The following is an 18,482-nucleotide window of genomic DNA, read 5'->3' as shown; positions in this document are numbered from 1 at the left end:
CTTTTGTTCTATTTACTCGAATTTTCTTTCAAAGACTCATTTTATTTTATTACTATAACTGTTATTAAACTTAAAATTGCAATAACATTAAGTGAACGTGTAATAAACTACACGTTTATAATTTTAAAAATATTACACACAAAATGTTAAAATGTATGGAAAAACTGGAATGGCTTTTCAAAATATCGACGCTCTTAGTTGTTTACATTCAGTTCAGTGTAATCATTGACAGCTTCATCAAGGTAATGAACTCGTCAATCCAGTAATCAGTATCGTTTCATGAATAAGACATGTAAACCGGTGATGGGTGATGTTTCCCTGTTACGTTTATAATAAATCGTAACTTAATCACCCTAATTTGATTAATTATTTATTATTCAACACTTGATCGTTTATTGACATGGACATTCAACAAGTATGTGTATATAAAATATATGAACTTCAAAATAAACCATTTAAAAATCAATTTAATTTCGTTGAAGTATATTTCATTTTGAATTGACAATTTTCATCAATCGCGGCTCGTCCAATTTTTGTGTCAACCAAATTTGATTGATACCTAGCAGTTATTGGCCATTGTGTGTTCGAATTGCGACAATCTGGGTGATAAAGTACTAAATTTGGGTCGTATTAGCCAACAACAATATGAAGTAATTGTGCTTTCCTGAACTAAGCTACATCGAAAATCTAATTGGAAACTAACAGAATGCTGTACATGACTTTTGCTTTATAACATGAACATCCACTGTCAGTTGGAAAGATGGGTCGTTGACCCCTCGGTATTGCTACCGTCCGCTTAGGCGGGCGGCGCGTCGTTGGGCACTCTGCAAACATAAACAAATGTCTGCGCGCCGGATAGTTCACTGCAAATGTTGAATAATTAAATTGTCTCCTTCCATACGTATAAGTACTTTTGATAGAGAATTATCCACTTATATAAAGAAAAAAGGTAAGTAGTTAAAACTAAAAATAATAAATCAAAATAAAATGAATATAAAAAAAAGATCTACAGAATTATTTCGGCATACGTCCATTAATAATTCGATAAAGGCATAATAATTAACAATACAATTAAATACAATGTTATTTAGAGTAAAGAGACAAAGCACTTTGTAGCTGTTAGGAAGCTCGATTTTCTCGTATGAGAAAACTAATACAACTGTTAAATCGAAAAAACCCACGATTAGTTAAACAAGTTTCCACTTCTCAACTGTAACGGAGGTTTGAGTGATTGTGCTGTGTTTTCAACTTAATTGACTTTGACAAACCAAAAAAATCTCTTGATAAAGACGTGACCCAAGAAATGAAAGCATCTCATAATTGTGCACACACATCCCTTCGGTCTTAAAAACTCAGACTTAAAATTTTCAAGCTTTGGAATGTGCTTGTATTTTATAACAGTGCAGTTGTAATTGGGTCAGTAGAATACGTTACGTGACGTGAACACTACACCTATGTTACAATGTATAAAAAACATGTTTTGTCGATTTGTTTGTATCGGTCGTGTTTATAGATTACTAGTTGAGTGAGTTTGGAGCTCGGTTTATCGAAAACCGCTACTATAAATTATACTTATAGAAAAAAAATATTGATAATTTTAATGTACATGTTGTAAAGTGCGTTCATTTTAATTGAAATTATCATGATATTGAGGGAAAAATCATTAGATAGACAGATCAGATAAGACGTTATATGTACTTACTCGTATCCAGCAATGCGACAATGCCAGTATTAAATTCCCGCAGGCATTTTTTCTTCTTCTTCTCAGTCGTGTCACTCTTAACAGAGTGGTCGTGATCGTCATGTAGTGTTGGAAGGGGCAGACTTGATGCGTCTCACGATGTCGCGCCATCTCTCCCTGCTCGAGGCCATTCTACTGCACTCATTTAGGGGACCTCCCACTGCAGTTTTAATTTGGTCGGTTCACCGCATTGGTGGCCTCCCGCGCGGTCTTGTACCATCAACGCTTCCCTGTACAACGAGGCGTTCTATGGAACGGCCATCTCGTCGCGAAACGTGTCCGAAGAAATTCACCATTCGAGACTGTACTATACCAAATAGACGCTGCTTGATGCCGAGTTCCTGAAGTATCGAGACATTTGTACGAAAGTCATATGTACATATTTATTTCTTACACACTTGACAAATATTCACGAATGAGTTCCCCGCCGAAGGAATAACATCTAATAAAAAACCAAAACCTACAAAAAATAAATTTCCGAATAGCCCGTAAAAAATGTGTTTGTTGGTGATAGGTCGTATTGTACGCCCTCATCGGTACCTGCCTATTTCTGTCATGAAGCAGTCATGCGTACCGGATTGAAGGGCGGGACAGCCGTTATACATACTGTGCAGTTGAAACTACGAATTCATGTTCACATTGTGACATCTGTGGGTTCCGGTAACACCAGGTGGGCCGTGAGCTCGTTCACTCTTATGTGCAATAAAAAAGTATACTAATTACTTGCCTCGAAAGTCGGCCTTGATTAATTATGAAGATAGTGTTTAATATTATGCTGCATTTTATTTAAAGTCTAGCGACCGTATTGTAAAGGATATTTTACAAAAATCTACATTTAAATAGTTTAGTATAGTAATAATAATAACAACAATATAGTAATAGATAGATATCTTTTTTTTTCAAATTCTCCCATACAGCCTAAAATATTGAAGATATATGGGTACTGTATAAGGTGAAATTGAATAGAATGAAATGATTTTTTTTATGAAATTAAATGAGGTGAGATAAGGTCGTATCGTAATGATGATAACTTATGAATAAGATGTAATGAAATGACCTCTCAGTAAAATGGTGGGAATTTACTCCAGAGTTCAGTGGACTTTTTTGAAGAACTTTTGAATCAATTTCAAACGGTCTTAATTCATTTTCCCACACTTGTGCATTTTCACTGACGCTAAATAATAATAATAATGACGTTAATAACCCATCACACCACACGCTTAAAACACTAAATTAAAATACTTAATACCTCGCGTTCCCGCCAAAAGTCTCAGGCAAAGACAAAACCATTCATTAATTTCTTTAACTATGTTTGTTCAACAATTTTCATTATTTTGTTGATTAGTATCTATTGACGAACTTAAGTATTACATAGTTAAGAATTTTGTAAATAGTCGCTTTTTTTAAGTTTATAATCAATCGTAATTCTTAGGTATTACTTACGGTCCAATTTCGATTATTGACTATCTACTATCACTATTATTAACGTCTTAATTTTGTTAAAACTGCTTTAAAATGAACCATATTTTGTTCAATACAATCAAACGTCTTTATGGTATATTGTTTCTTTTGTTAAGGCTGCAATCTCTTATGAATCAATGTTCAGTTCATTCGCGAATATTTTTTATTGTCCAACTAAGGCAATTAGCTTAACAGAGAAACGTCTCTTGTAGAGAGCTCTGAAGTACGTCTTTCATCCGCTGAAACTAAACCTCTCTACTGTTTTACAAACTTTTGTGTTAATGACGTGTGCACAAATATTATGTAGCTTTCACACTTTGTATGAAAACAGGCTTTCGAAAACGGGCCAAAGCTAAATGAGGAATCGACTTCAATAATTATCGGTTCAAATTTTCACTGAAGCATCAATTGAAATTTGCGTGGAACATGCCTCGTAATGAATAAATGGTAACTAAGTTAAGCTGGAACCTTAAACATTTCGTACTAAAATCTTGAGTTAAGATACTTTATGATTGAGTAGTTTTTAAATAAACACGTCTAACATCACACAACACCATTAACGTTTTTATTTTTCATAATCCAGTAATATTTAAACAACAAACAGCACGATGTTTATTTGCTATCATTGGAATCTATAGGAATCCAATTCTGTACACAGCTCATCAATTAGTCTGTAACGGCAGCCGGTTTCCAACATTGTTTATACTTGTTGTTTAATTAAGCAAGCCTAATATTTAATCTGTATCGGTGTATGCACTAACCGGATTGATTGTTCTACTCTGAATCTTTTGTACTACTTAATATGTGAGATGTCAATTGAAAATGGTTAAATACGTAATGTACGAATGTAAACTTCTACATTCACTGATGCTAGACGAAATACTTGAAGTTAATCGGTATCAAATGGATCCACTTCTGTACCTATCATGTACTTATGTTTGTTTGGAAAGCGTGTACCGACCGACGTAACCGGTCGCTAAGTAATTGGTCCCTTCCCTTGGGTATTCCTTCGCTCCATCTTGTTTTGTGCTGTTAACGAAAGCACTTTCTGTTTGCCGCCAACTAATTAGATTTCTCTATCTCCTTACCATTTGATTAACATCTTTTTAAATGAATTAACTCAGGTTGTGAGTAATCGCCTAGTATTTTCTGTAGGATTTCAAGTTTTGGTTTCAGAATTTATTTGTTTAGTTATTTGTATTCATTAAGATTGTTAATTTTTTCATTGAAACTGCTGAAATAAACATAGGAAGTTTCATTAATACAAGAATAATTAATTTAAATAATGTTAATGTAATTAACTATCATATTTTTTGTTTGGTGATTACTAAAATTAACTAAACAATATTTTTAAACACCGAGAACCGTACTTGAGCCGAAATTCATGTAGTACTCGTTTTCCTATTATACCAATTTTATGATTGCATCCAGAACATTTGAGGGGTGCTCCTGTCCCACTGACCCAGTGACACGGCGGCTAAAGCAGAAACCGCGGCTCTGTAAGTCTGAACAAATAAACGTGAGCGTGTAAATATTCCACTCAAACATCCAGGCTGCAAGCCGTTCCAGTGTGCGGGTAATAATAAATTTGCTGACCGATTCAGATGGTAAAGAAAATTGGTCGTTATTAATCAGTCATTAGGTACATTGAAACTTCTTGAATCCGGACAGTTTTCTTTTTATAAGAGCTGTTCACATCCCACATCTAATGCCGGTCAGCTTCACAAAAATGAGTATAGTTTATTTTTTTAATTAAATTATCTTTATTGCTTTGTAAACAAATAATCTCATAACCATACGGTGCCTTTCCATATTTGCATGTGTAATGGTAAATACTTAATGTATAAATGAATAACAATGACTTTAATACTATTGTTTCTTGAAATTAAATGGTTCTTTATATAAAAACAATAGATGAACAAAATAAAAATAGGAACAACTATAACAGAGACAGTCCACGTCGCGTCGCCTGTTTTAAATTAAAAACAAATTATACCATACTATACTATACTTGAGACCTTAGAACTTATACCTCAAGATGGGTGGCGCATTTACGTTTTAGATGTCTATAGGCTCCAATAACCACTTAACACCATGTGGGCTGTGAGCTTGTCCACCCATCTATGCAATAAATAAATAAAAATCTCACATTATAGCGTTGTGTGGTATATTTTACAACAAAAGTCGTCAGTCAATGGAAAGCGATGATTAGACATAGCGCTATCTCACAAGCGGTACAACAGGATTATATAATTGGAATCGCATCGGGTATGACTCATAGTCGACACGGCTTAAATGATGAACAATATTACTTACTAAGCTCTTACCAACACCACATAACTGCAAGAAGTAGTAAATAGAACGATTGAGATGATTTGCCTACACGCCGCAAATCCCAACGCATATATGGTGGCTATAAACTAAACTGTTGAAAAAAACATTTTCTAGTAACAAAATCAGACATACACCGAATAGTCTTATTAGTTGAATACGTATAATCGCTCCATCAGATTCAATAACTGTTGCACTAGACGCATTGAGCTCTAACACTAGGGCTTAGTTAGGGACCCCAGTAACCGTACTAGTCGAAGTCGGCAAAGGCTTCGACGTGCAACCTAACCCCTGCATCAGCCCGCTGAGTTTCTCACCGGATCTTCTCAGCGGGTCGCAATTCCGTTTCGGTAGTAGATTCATTTGCGAATCCCACCCCTCATGGCTGAGCCTTTGCTCGCTCACCTGTCCTAGTAAAACTGGAAAGGCCCAAGGGGCACCAGTAATCAATCAATCCTAAAAAAAATGTATTACTACCGATAAGGCATTATTGCTTGGATGAGTGAACAAGCTCACGGCCCGCTTGATCTTAAGTGGTTACCGGAGCCCATAGACATCTACAATGTAAATGCCGCCACCCACCTTGAGACATGAGTTGTAAGGTCTCACTTTTAACAGTACAACGGCTGCCCCGCCCTACAAACCGAAACACATTACTGCTTCAAGGCAGAAATAGGCGGGGCGGTGGTACCTACCCGCGCGAATTCACAAGACGCCCTACAACCACTAAAAAAGCAGCATGATAAGAGATTCTGGTAGTAGCCTATCTATAAGTGACCGGGCTCGATTTAGGAACTAAACTATTTTGTTTAATTGCAGCATCTCGCGTTCGTCTTAACGAATACATCGAGCACTTCGAAACGCTAGACTACGATCCAGATGATTTGCATCATCAACACTTGCGAGCTCGACGCTCCACGGATTCTCAACGAGAACTGCGACTCGACTTCAAAGCGCACGACAGGAAATTCAAGTTGCGCTTGCGACGAGACTTGTCCGCTTTCAGTGATGACTTTAAGGTAAAGTAGCACGCTCCCTTAATTTAAAATCAATTATTTGTATTGAAAATCACCGTCTTTTTGGAAGAGAGAGAAGATACTGGTGGTAGGACCTCTTGTGAGTCCACACGGGTACCACCACCCCGCCTGTTTCTGCCGTGAAGCAGTAATGCGTTTCGGTTTGAAGGGTGGGGCAGCCGTTGCAACTATACTTGAGACCTTAGAACTTATTACTCAAGGTTGGTGGCGCATTTACGTCGTAGATGTCTATGGGCTCCAGTAACCACTTAACACCAGGTGGACTGTGAGCTCGTCCACCCATCTAAGCAATAAAAAAAAACCAATAATTGTACTTTCTTGTTGTCATTTTAAGCTTTACTGCTTATTATTATTAACTGGTGTTATATGACAAATTCAAATTCAAATTCAAATTCAAAATCATTTATTTCAACTTGGATGTCATCAAAAACACACTTGTTGAATGTCAAAATGTAAAAGAAAATGTTAACTCTACCACCGGTTCCAAAAAAAGCCACAGTCCTGAGAAGAACCGGCGAAACAAACTCAGGGGGCTTTTTTTTTTTTTTGTATTTTCTCAACTATTTTCTTTTTTTTTTAAACAAGAAAACATATTTACAGTATACAAAAAAACAAGTCAAAAAAATACAATTCAAATAAATAATAATAATAATGAAAAATGAAAAGGCCAGGAGCGAACGCCTCATTCCCACGTGGTGCCCTCTAGTAAAAAATCCTTAACTTTATAATATGCCTTGTTGCACAAACGTTCCTTGACAGTTTTCTTAAATCTATGAACAGGTAGTAGTTGAACGTTTTGTGGGATCTTGTTGAAAAGCTGTACGTACACCCAGCCCCCTGAAAGAGTTGCTTATTTTCTTAATTCGAGCCGCCGGCAACGCAAGCCTATGTTTGTTCCTAGTGTTCACATTATGCAAATCGCAGACTCTGGGGAATTCTACAATGTTTTAGACCTGTGTGTGACCAATGACCTGTGTTCAATTAATAGTTATCTATCTATGTATGGAATTGAAGTCTGAGCAAATAGCTTTCAATTTTCTGTTGACAACACAGTGTAAGTACATTATATGAAATGTTTTATTAGTCATCTTTCTATTAGCAACGTAGGCAGACAAGACATTAAATATACTGACGAATATTATACCCATGGATTTATATACCATACCATATACCTTTAATTTGATGTAATGCTTAAATTGAAAACAATAATATAAAGAGTAGTTCATTAATTGTTTCTTTACAAAAGCATTGCTATCACAGGTTGTAACGTCTTATTGGATGAATCAATTAGTTTATAAGCTAGCAAGCTGTTACAATAAATCTCGACATTGAAAGGTCGCTCGTTATGTTTTGTTTACTTTTCATGCGTTATTTCTTTTTTTTTAGTCTGTACGGAATCAATGCTATAATGAAAACTTATCATAAAAATTATCCCAAACATATCTAGTACAACATTTAAGAATTTATTACAATTTGGGGTTCTGAATTTCGAAAGTTTAAATAATATAAATTTAATATCGTCCATTTTTTGTGTACCTGATAATAACAATTAGCTTAATATGAATGAAACTACATTAATAATCATAATAGTTAATGTCCATTTTAATTTTCATGAATATACTTCACACAGGTACCTGGTTCGTTTAATAAAAAAACTGGGTACAATTACGTCTAAAAACGGTGTGTAAATAAGCGGTACAAGCTTGTTATGAAAATACCTATTTCTAGAATTCGACTCGAGATCGAATCATGATTCATGCCTCAAAGTGGGCTGCGTATAGTGTTCCGGCGTTTTTGCGTTTTACTTATGTAAAAAACAAGGTGAACCATGTCTATAATAGATAACTCTGTTCCGTTTTAAAAATGATTTAATTTGCTTTTAGGTGGAAGGCTCACAAGGACAAACACACGAAGTTGACTCATCGCACATTTACAGCGGAAAACTTGCCGGTGAGTTGTGTTTGAAATAATTATTATATTTTATTCTATATAATTATTAATTAATTATTATTTAATTAGTATTTAGAGAGAGATGGAGAGAGTATTCTTTATTGTACACCAAGAAAAGAAACAATAAGAAACATTAAATACAAAAAAATGTACAATTGGCGGTCTTATCGCTAAGAGCGACATCTTCCAGACAACCATCAGGTGTAAAAGAATCGTTTGGAAACTAATTTCATAATTTAATTAATTAATAATTATTCTATTTAATTTTAGATAATTTTGTTTATGTCCAGAACAAAACTGACCGTGAAAGTTTTTATCGTAAAAGTAAAGGATTTAATAAATTTGAACGCTTCGGACTTATGAAAAGCAGTGACAAAGTTTGTAGATGGCGTACGGGGAGTTGACAGCCGTAACTCGGGACCGACTTTTGTCCATTGTGTGCTGGGAACGGAGAACACGGACGTTATCTATACGCGCAAGATAGACGCCATTGTTTGCCCTCGCCCCGAGGGTAAATTTAATAAGTCCCTGTACGGAGTGTGTCGACCGCGATTGTGTTGCTCCTTAATCAAACAAAAGCCGAACGCGAACATTAACCTCCCACTGCTCTGGCCACTCACTAGTTCGATGTTCCCAGTTCGACACACGTCTTTAATAATTCGTCGAGAACACTAAAGTTAATTTCTTTTAGCAATCACTAGCGGGAGGTTGTCAAAGTCCCGTCTAATTGGGAGCTTTCGGCGCCCACTTAAATTTTAATACTTACGAGCGTAGAGATTCATGAACCGGAATCCGCTACGGTATTACTTACCTTCCGCAGAAAATGTAAATAGATAACCAGCCAAAAATTACATTAGGTAATTAAAAAAACATTTTCAAATAACTCAATTAATCAAGTTCAACAGCCACTTGAGTGTTTTTTTTTTAATTACTAAATTTGCATAAGTATAAGACCCGCCTTATCGTAAGTAGCTACCGCTGCACAGGGATGACGTCAATGCTAGGGGTAGAACAAAATCGCTGTATATATTACAGACACGTCTCTAACGGTTCACTAAAAGTCGTTGTTAGATTTAATTCCAACCAGAAAAGCGTGTTCCAGAACATTTCATTTAGTAAACAACTAGGGATAGTGATGTGTGCAAACGCGGTGAGCCCGGTCTTCGGGTTCTAGTTGTTATGAGCATCGTGAATGTTTGGATCAGTGTAAATGGATAAAGTTGTGCGGAGGGCGTTGTAGCATCGATCGTAGTTCGTCGCCCTACTTACTGCGGTCTCCGATGCACTTAACTGTCGTGTTGCGACCTGCATTTTGCATGGCAACCCTACGAATGCGATTAATATCATTCTAACATACAATATTATCGTATATATTTGTCATAGGGCGTATTAAAACCGATACTTGTTTTGTATACACCGCTCTGCCTGTTTCTACAGTATGTAACTTGTGATAGGACCTCTTATGAGTCCGCACGGATAGGTACCACCACCCCGCATATTTCTGCCGTGAAGCAGTAATGCGTTTCGGTTTGAAGGGTGGGGCAGCCGTTGTAACTATACTGAGACCTTAGAACTTATATCTCAAGGTGGGTGCCGCATTCACATTGTAGAAGTCTATGGGCTCCAGTAACCACTTAGCACCAGGTGGGCTGTGACCTCGTCCACTAATATAAGCAATAAAAAAATATAAAAAAATGTTCTCGTTCGTTGAAACACACGTTGCAGATATAGTTCACATCTATACCTACTAATATTATAAATAGGAAAGATTTGTTTGTTTGTTTGTTTCGAATAGGCTCCAAAACTACTGGACCGATTTGAAAAATTCTTTTTCCATTAGAAGCCGACATTGTCCCTGATGAACATAGGCTACTTTTTTTTATTTATTTTTTTTGTTTCATGTGTGTTTTAATGTTTCCGAAGCGAAGCGAGGGCGGGTCGCTAGTATATTATATCTTTAGTACGCCGATCTGTTGCATGCATGACATGAACGATGGTGAGCATTCTCCGTCATAAGGGCCATAGATACTATTAGTTCAAACTTTGACTTCATGTCTAAAAATGACGATTATTTCGTGCTGTTTATCGTCTCAGATAACCACAGAACATCAGTCAGAAAGTGACGTAGGCTGCTTACCTAAAAAAAAATATTCCAACGAAGTACTCGTTTCTTCTAAAAATAAATATCCGCCCTTTTCGTAACTTAAACATTTAAATATGCGGTCGGAATTCAAAAACGGAATTCCCTTTATAAACGCTTTTTGAAACAAAACCAGAGTTCTCAATTATTTCTGTCATAGACTTACAATTTATTAGGGATTTTAAGTTGCAAAAGGTTCACTTAATAGCAAATTATTTATTAGAAATTTACATTTTAAAAAACATAGGATGAAAATCGAACACAGATAAATACATATCTCCCTATATTAAAATAACTTGAAATAGAACGAAACATTTTTCTTATATTAACGTAAAATAAATGTCCTACTAACTATGTAATTAGTCAAAAATCATTTAAATAATTAGAAACGTTCTACACCGCAATCGTTGTTTGTTTTGTTTCAAACATTAAAATGCAAGTCGAATTTGAAATGATTTTTCAGGCAAACCGAAATAATGTAATCATTCTCGAAAAAAAATCCAGGCGGCCCCGTTGATTCCGTGAAAAGACTACGAGAGTATTTCGACGAAACGCTGTTAAAATTTCCTGAAAACATTCCGAGAGAGGGTTTGCGGTACTCGCGGAAAATATAGCGCGTCTCTTCACTGTTTACCGACCGAACCTTCGTAATTTACATGGCTTAAATCATTTTAAACTCTCCGAAAATGTACGATACGTATATGACTTTGTTTTGTGATGTTTTTTGCTAATTAGGATGGGATAATGTCGGGACAGCGAGTTTCTCATTGTTTTTTTTTATTATTTAATAGAAAAAGGTCTCGTAATGAAACAGTAAAATAAAACTGTTTCATTTAAATTTTATTGAGGTTTATTTCATTATGGATACAAACTATGTAATTCGCCAGCATACTAAGAAGCCCGGTTAACAGAAAAAATAACTAAATCATACCCAAAATATAAATTTAATACATTGAATTCCTGTTAATTAGCCCTATCAGAAATTACTCATTTTCAAAGCAGCATAACGGACGTGGGCGCCGTTTGTGCAAAACATTTTTCCTTAATTCACTAAATTTGGTGCTGTGACATCATCTCTTCGTCATTGCCGTCAAACGGCCGTCTGGTGTAGTGGTAAGTGACATGGTCACTACATAAGGTCGCGGGTTCGAATCCCGCTAAGGGAAGATATTTGTATGATAAATATAAATGTCTTTTCCAGGGTTATGGATGTATATTAAATATATGTATGTGTATAATAAAAATCTTACATTTATTTCCGTTATCTGGTACCTGTAACACAAGTTCTTTACGAACTTATCACAGGACCAGTTAACGTGGCGTGATCGTTAGTAAATATTTATTTATTTTATTTATTTATTTTATTTATTTATTGCCTCTAAATCTATAGATTTGTTACTTCTGTATAAAAAAACGGTTTTTTGTAGGTAATTTTAATTTCCAACATTTACCTATGAATATATACATAAATATATGGAGACGAATCTGCTATCCTTAATTAATTATCAATATTATGTTATTGACGCTATTACATTTCACATTTAACATACTTACTGTTTTCATAAAAAATAGCACAGGTTAAAACTTTTTTTACTTACCATAGATAACTTATAAAAACCATTTAATCCATTGTCAATTAAGTAAAAAAGTTTTTAAGTCGGTGACTTGTCGCCTTAATGATGATCGAAGAAAATGCTTGATAACAGTTCCCAAAAAACTGATAGAATAAAACCGTTAACGATCATTACTTTCAGTCCAAGTGCAGTCAGTCTCATGTCCAAGGTATCTAAATCGTCTCGTATCCTTACGCTCACAATTCGCTGCACTAACGATCTTTACAAAGGTGTCCACGGTAATAAATGCTATTGTCATCATAGCATTAGAAATTGTAAAGGGTGAGCTATACGATGTAAAACATTTTTGACGAGAATTTCAATGGATACTTTTAGTGCTGTTTGAAATATTATTTACACAGCTACGACATTATCAGTGTACATACCATACTTGGATTAATTGAATGTATAATCGTTCGGTCGTTACACCTGGCTCCTTAAACAGCTGTTATAAGATTAAGGCAATCTAATGAATCGATCGCGTATAATACAAGTTTGTACTAGTTAAGTTAATATTTTTTTATAATTACATATCATTAAAATAACAAAATTCAACGGATTTTTTTTTATTTTTTTTATTGCTTAGAAGGGTGGACGAGCTCACAGCCCACCTGGTATTAAGTGGTTACTGGAGCCCATAGACATTTACAACGCAAATACGCCACTCACCTTGAGATATAAGTTCTAAGGTCTCAGTATAGTTACAACGGCTGCCCCACCCTTCAAGCCGGAACGCATTACTGCTTCACAGCAAAAATAGGCGGGGTGGTGGTACCTACCTGTGCGGACTCACATGAGGTCCTATCACCCGTAAAAACGGTTCTATTATCCCGATCATTGAGTTCAATTATAGGGAGACCTGTAAAATTTATTTGAACATTTTAAAAGTACATTTACACATGAACTTTGAAGACTAGAAATGTCTAACAAGTCCATTTCAATGTGTGTTAGCAAAACACGGTTTTGAATTGAAACAGCATGTCCAGTTTAATTATAGTATCCACGTGTATGCTCGCATCTCGATTGAGCGTGTAATCAATTTGATAGGCACACCTGGCTCCCAGCCGCAACAGTAACGAAACGCTTGAACTGAAATCTACGTAATATGTCGTAGTTATTTGGTTGAGCTAGCTCAGCTATTAATATACTCGTTTAGAATATACCACATATGATTATACCATTTTTGTTTTCATAAATGGTAACTGTTTTGGTTGTTTACTTTTTTTTTTTTTTTATTGCCTTTGTAGGCAGACGAGCATACGGCCCACCTGATGGTGAGTGGTTACCGTCGCCCATGGACTTCAGCAATGCCAAGGGCAGAGCCAAGCCGCTGCCTACCGCTTAATACTATCCACAAGCCTCGTTTGAAGAAGGACATGTCATAGCGCTCGGGAAACACCGTGGAGGGGAGCTCATTCCATAGCCGGATGGTACGTGGCAAAAAAGATCTCTGGAAACGCACTGTGGATGACCGCAGTGGCTCCAGGTAGTATGGATGAACTCTACTCCGGTGGCGGGCGGTGCGATGGTAAAAACGAGACGTTGGTATCATCTCGAACAATTCCTCATTGTTATTGTCTTAATCTTGATAAATCTAGAAGAACGGAACCTGTATTGGTCGTCTATATTCCAATATATAACGGAGGTTGTAAATATGTAATGTGTGTTTCGGGGAAGACCAGACCCGGACATTTTATGAAATAACATGATTATCTACTGCAGTGGTCCGCAACGGCCGCAACTTTTGAAATCAAAAGAAACAATATAGATAACACACAACTGAAATTTATTCAAAGAGCCATTTTTTAACATAATATATATTTTCATATCCATGTGTTTCAAAAATATTTCTTTGTTTCTTACAAGACAAGATAATAAGTAATATTCCATGCCCGGACTAAACATTTCACAGAATACCCGTAGTCGAGGAGTCAGAATCGCATGTGGCTCGCAAGTACCAGGTTACCGATTCCTGGCCTACTGTCATTCTACTGTTTTTTAGAACTTTCTATTACGTAGTTATCAGAACGAGCTGAGGCCCTGGTATTGAGTGACTATTAAAAGGACATCACAAGATGAATGCCGCCACCCACCCTGACACATGAGCTCAAAGTTTCAGTTGTGTTGTTGTATAACGACTAATCCCACCCGGCAAACCGCACCGTGACGACTACTGCGCGGCAGAAATAGGTAGGAAAGCGGTGGCTGTGCAGGCTTTGAATACGCCCTACCGTAACTAACTACGCAAATTTAGAATTTTGGGGCTGGTATGATTTTGACGCGATATTATTCCTTTAAATTGGTGATTTTTAGCAAAGTGGAAGGAATAGTTCGCAATCCAATGCGTGACCAGACTGGGCACGAAAAGACGAGTGTATCTTTACCGTAAAAGTCGTTCATAAGCATCCGCTATTGTTATCTTGGAAAAGTTGATATCTGCCTGCGGGATTTGAGCATCGACATGGCCCCATTACTTGATACGAATGCACTGGGCCTCTTATTCTTTAGGTCACGACTACTTCAAAACCCATACAGACGAAGGTCTCCGCTCAACTTAAGGTTCGAGGTGGAAGTCTCAATTTTCTCGGAAATACTGATTATCCTAACTACAGTGTGAATAATAATAAAGTAACTAGGTCAACAAATTGAATGAAAATCTTTATCTTATTTTTATCCCCAATGGTCAATGTGACTCATATCATAACTTAAAATACCCAGCCACGTTATTTATTCACTTCTGTAATAAGTTAATAACGCATTCGCAACACGCTAACACAATTAAATTCTGTTGCCTTGTTATTATGTCCCCTAAACTAATAAAATACCCTACGCACCTTTAAATTGGATATGAGGTAAAGAATAAATGCATAATGTATGTATAAAATGTTTTCAAAACATAATATTCTCCATTCACATTTATTATAATAATAAATATATTATACTACAAGATACAAGGAATTTTGAAACATAATATCCATACGTTGAACGTTATCGTTCCACCAACGCTAACTGTTAATCTATACATATACTTAATGGTCTAGCAGTGAGTCATCAGTTTCAGTGAGAATAAAATAACTAATGTTCAGTATTATTATATATTGTGTATGTCGGTGTTGATAAATTTTAGATATTTGTGAAATATAATAGTTAAGTGTGAATTTTTTCAACCAGATCCCAAATCACCATTGTTAAATATTGTTTGTTAGTATGTTTATTCGCTGGAACATTACACAACAACTATTCGACCGAATTTGATGATATTTTTTGAAGTCGTCGTGGCCTAAAGGTTAAGACGTCCGATGCATTCGTATGTAGCGATGCACCGGTGTTCGAATCCCGCAGGTGGGTACCAATTTTCTGCAGGATAGCCGTCGGAGCGCCTTGGTTCCTTAGGAACGTGGATCTCCACGATGACCTGGAGCTCGACTCATTTAGTAAGTATCTACAGTCGGCATCGCTGCGCCATTTTGAGAAGGCGGCACGACATGAGAACCATCTCATCGTAGCCGCTGGAAATTACATACCCGACCCAGTAGACCGAATGGTAAACCGTCGACGTCGCCCAAAGCACGTCATTACGGATCCTCCTGATCCATTAACGGTGCTTTTAGGCACCACAAGCATCGGTCACCGTCCTCGTCGAACCCGTCGCTTGCGACGAAGGGCTCGACGAGCGAACTAACCCATAGACACAGCCCACTGAGTTTCTCGCCGGATCTTCTCAGTGGGTCGCGTTTCCGATCCGGTGGTAGATTCTGCGAAGCACTGCTCTTGCTAGGGTCAGTGTTAGCAACACTCCGGTTGAGCCCCGCGAGCTCACCTACAAACGTTAGGGCGAAGCTGAAATAGCCTCTCAAGGCTATCAGCATAGGTAGGGAAGAAAAAAAAAAGGGTACCAATTTTTCTAATGAAATACGTACTCAACAAATGTTCACGATTGACTTCCATGGAGAAGGAATAACATCGTGCAATAAAAATCAAACCCGCAAAATTATAATTTGCGTAATCACTGGTGGTAGGACCTCTTGGGAGTCCGCACGGGTAGGTACCACCACCCCGCCTATTTCCGCCGTGAAGCAGTAATGCGTTTCGGTTCGAAGGGTGGTGTAGCCGTTATAACATACTGAGACCTTAGAACTTATATCTCGAGGTGGGTGGCGCATTTACGTTGTAGATGTCTATGGGCTCCAGTAACCACTTAACACCAGGTGGGATGTGAACTCGTCCATCTATCTAAGCAATAAAAAAAATTATAAAAAATACTGTTAAAACATAAATATTACATATTAAAATACATCTCGCTTCGATGACGAATGTCAAACCAAAACCATACTTTTATAATCGTATACCACTATTATAAAACTGATCATCCCTTTTAATTTAAAAAAGTTCTTTATTACAAAATCGTTAATATTCATATTGACTTAGTTTGTGCTTTGTTAACGCTAAAGCAAGTTTTAGCCAAATTAAATATTCTCTGTTGCTAATAAATTCAGGAGGATTTTGTACGTTACAAAGAGTTCTTTTCACGTTGTTCGCATTCGTATTTATCTTTGTTTGTATTCAACGTAGTGTCGGGCACAGAATCGGAAAGTTAAAGAGAAGGATCTACAGTAGTCTACACTACTGTATTCTCTGTGTTGCTGATAAATATCTAGTCTTTCATGTCTGCTTTGTAAAAGATTTTACTCTAGATTTTTTTTGTGAAGCTTTGCACCACTGTGACGGTAAATATGTAATATCACGGCAAACATTTTTTTTTCTGTCAGGAGTCGTAATTATTATATTCATATGTAAATTTAACATGTAATTAAAATATTGTTGATTTTAAAATTACGGCTGTGGTGTGTATTGATGTTCTAGAGGTGTTAATTCACCTATTAAAATGTTAATATTATTTATGGGATAAAAACGATGGAATTAATGAATCGTAATATTAATTGATTTGAAACGGCACAAATACTATCTGCTATATATATTTAACTAAGGTACATACTTATGCATGTATCTATGAAAATTTATTATGAATAATTGTCATAAAAAAATTAATGACAATAATTACAATAGGATCATTATCATTTTACGATATTAAGGTAAATATTGTATATTTCCTCGGTGAACGTTTGAGTTAACAGAAAAAAAAAATTGTTGTAATAACGCTTATAATCCTTATAGTATTTTAATGGAAAATTAACTCGATTATTTTATTACATAATAAACCAATTCTACTTGCTTTCTTTTTAATAATACCGTGTGTATTTGTTTCTACTTAATTCAAAATTTATTCCTTCCTCATAAATATAATAAATAGGGGTTTACGTATGAAGTTGCCCTTATACAAAAATGGCTGTTTGAAACGTAATTTAACCTGGCAATAAATTGTATTTTTTTTTAAAGATTATGAATTATTTTCTCAAAATCAGTCATTTGTTTACTGACTAGTGTTTTATTTTCACTCCATTAGTATCTTTCATAAATATGGATATTATTATGATAAAAGCACGTGTAATTATAGAACACATGTTCCGTCGCGGCAACAATTCCACACAAACTGCTAACAACGTTATTAACGCATATGGAGTGAACACTACAAAAGAACGCACGATTATCGTTCGATCGTTATGGTTTGAAAGCTTCCGGTATGGACATTTTTATTTAAATAAGGAACTCTCTGGTCCTTAATCAAAGTCAACAACGACTATTTAAAGACGATCCTTGAAACCTCTGGGTCTGCGGAGGGACTTCGGTTCCCTCTGTATTTTGTACCGCATGTTCCATGGGGAGTGCTCTGAGGAATTGTTCGAGATGGTACCAACGTCTCGTTTTTACCATCGCACCGCCCGCCACCGGAGTAGAGTTCATCCATACTACCTGGAGCCACTGCGGTCATCCACAGTGTGTTTCCAGAGATCTTTTTTGCCACGTACCATCCGGCTATGGAATGAGCTCCCCTCCACGGTGTTTCCCGAGCGCTATGACATGTCCTTCTTCAAACGAGGCTTGTGGAGAGTATTAAGCGGTAGGCAGCGGCTTGGCTCTGCCCTGGGCATTGCTGAAGTCCATGGGCAACGGTAACCACTCACCATCAGGTGGGCCGTATGCTCGTCTGTCTACAAAGGCAATAAAAAAAAAAACTGACAATACTCAATCTACCGCTGAGTTAGCATCAAATCAATATTGGTTCGTTTCGTCAAATTTGATAACGTATA

At 36.4% G+C, this 18,482-nt stretch overlaps 1 protein-coding gene across 1 annotated transcript in view; it reads left to right on the top strand.

Annotated features, from left to right (window-relative positions):
- The window catches only part of kuz (zinc-dependent metalloprotease kuz), a 60,637-nt gene that overhangs the window by 13,583 nt on the left and 28,572 nt on the right, over positions 1-18,482 (top strand). The window contains exons 2-3 of the mRNA XM_028170055.2: positions 6,353-6,552; positions 8,454-8,520. Coding sequence (XP_028025856.2) covers positions 6,353-6,552; positions 8,454-8,520 — 267 coding nt within the window. The remainder of the gene's footprint in view (positions 1-6,352; positions 6,553-8,453; positions 8,521-18,482) is intronic.

This window comes from Bombyx mandarina, chromosome 09 (genome assembly GCF_030267445.1).
Source record: "Bombyx mandarina strain Sakado chromosome 09, ASM3026744v2".
In the NCBI taxonomy this organism is placed as follows: domain Eukaryota; kingdom Metazoa; phylum Arthropoda; class Insecta; order Lepidoptera; family Bombycidae; genus Bombyx; species Bombyx mandarina.
Note: the sequence above shows the minus strand (reverse complement) of the source record. Positions and strands in the feature narration are given on the sequence as shown.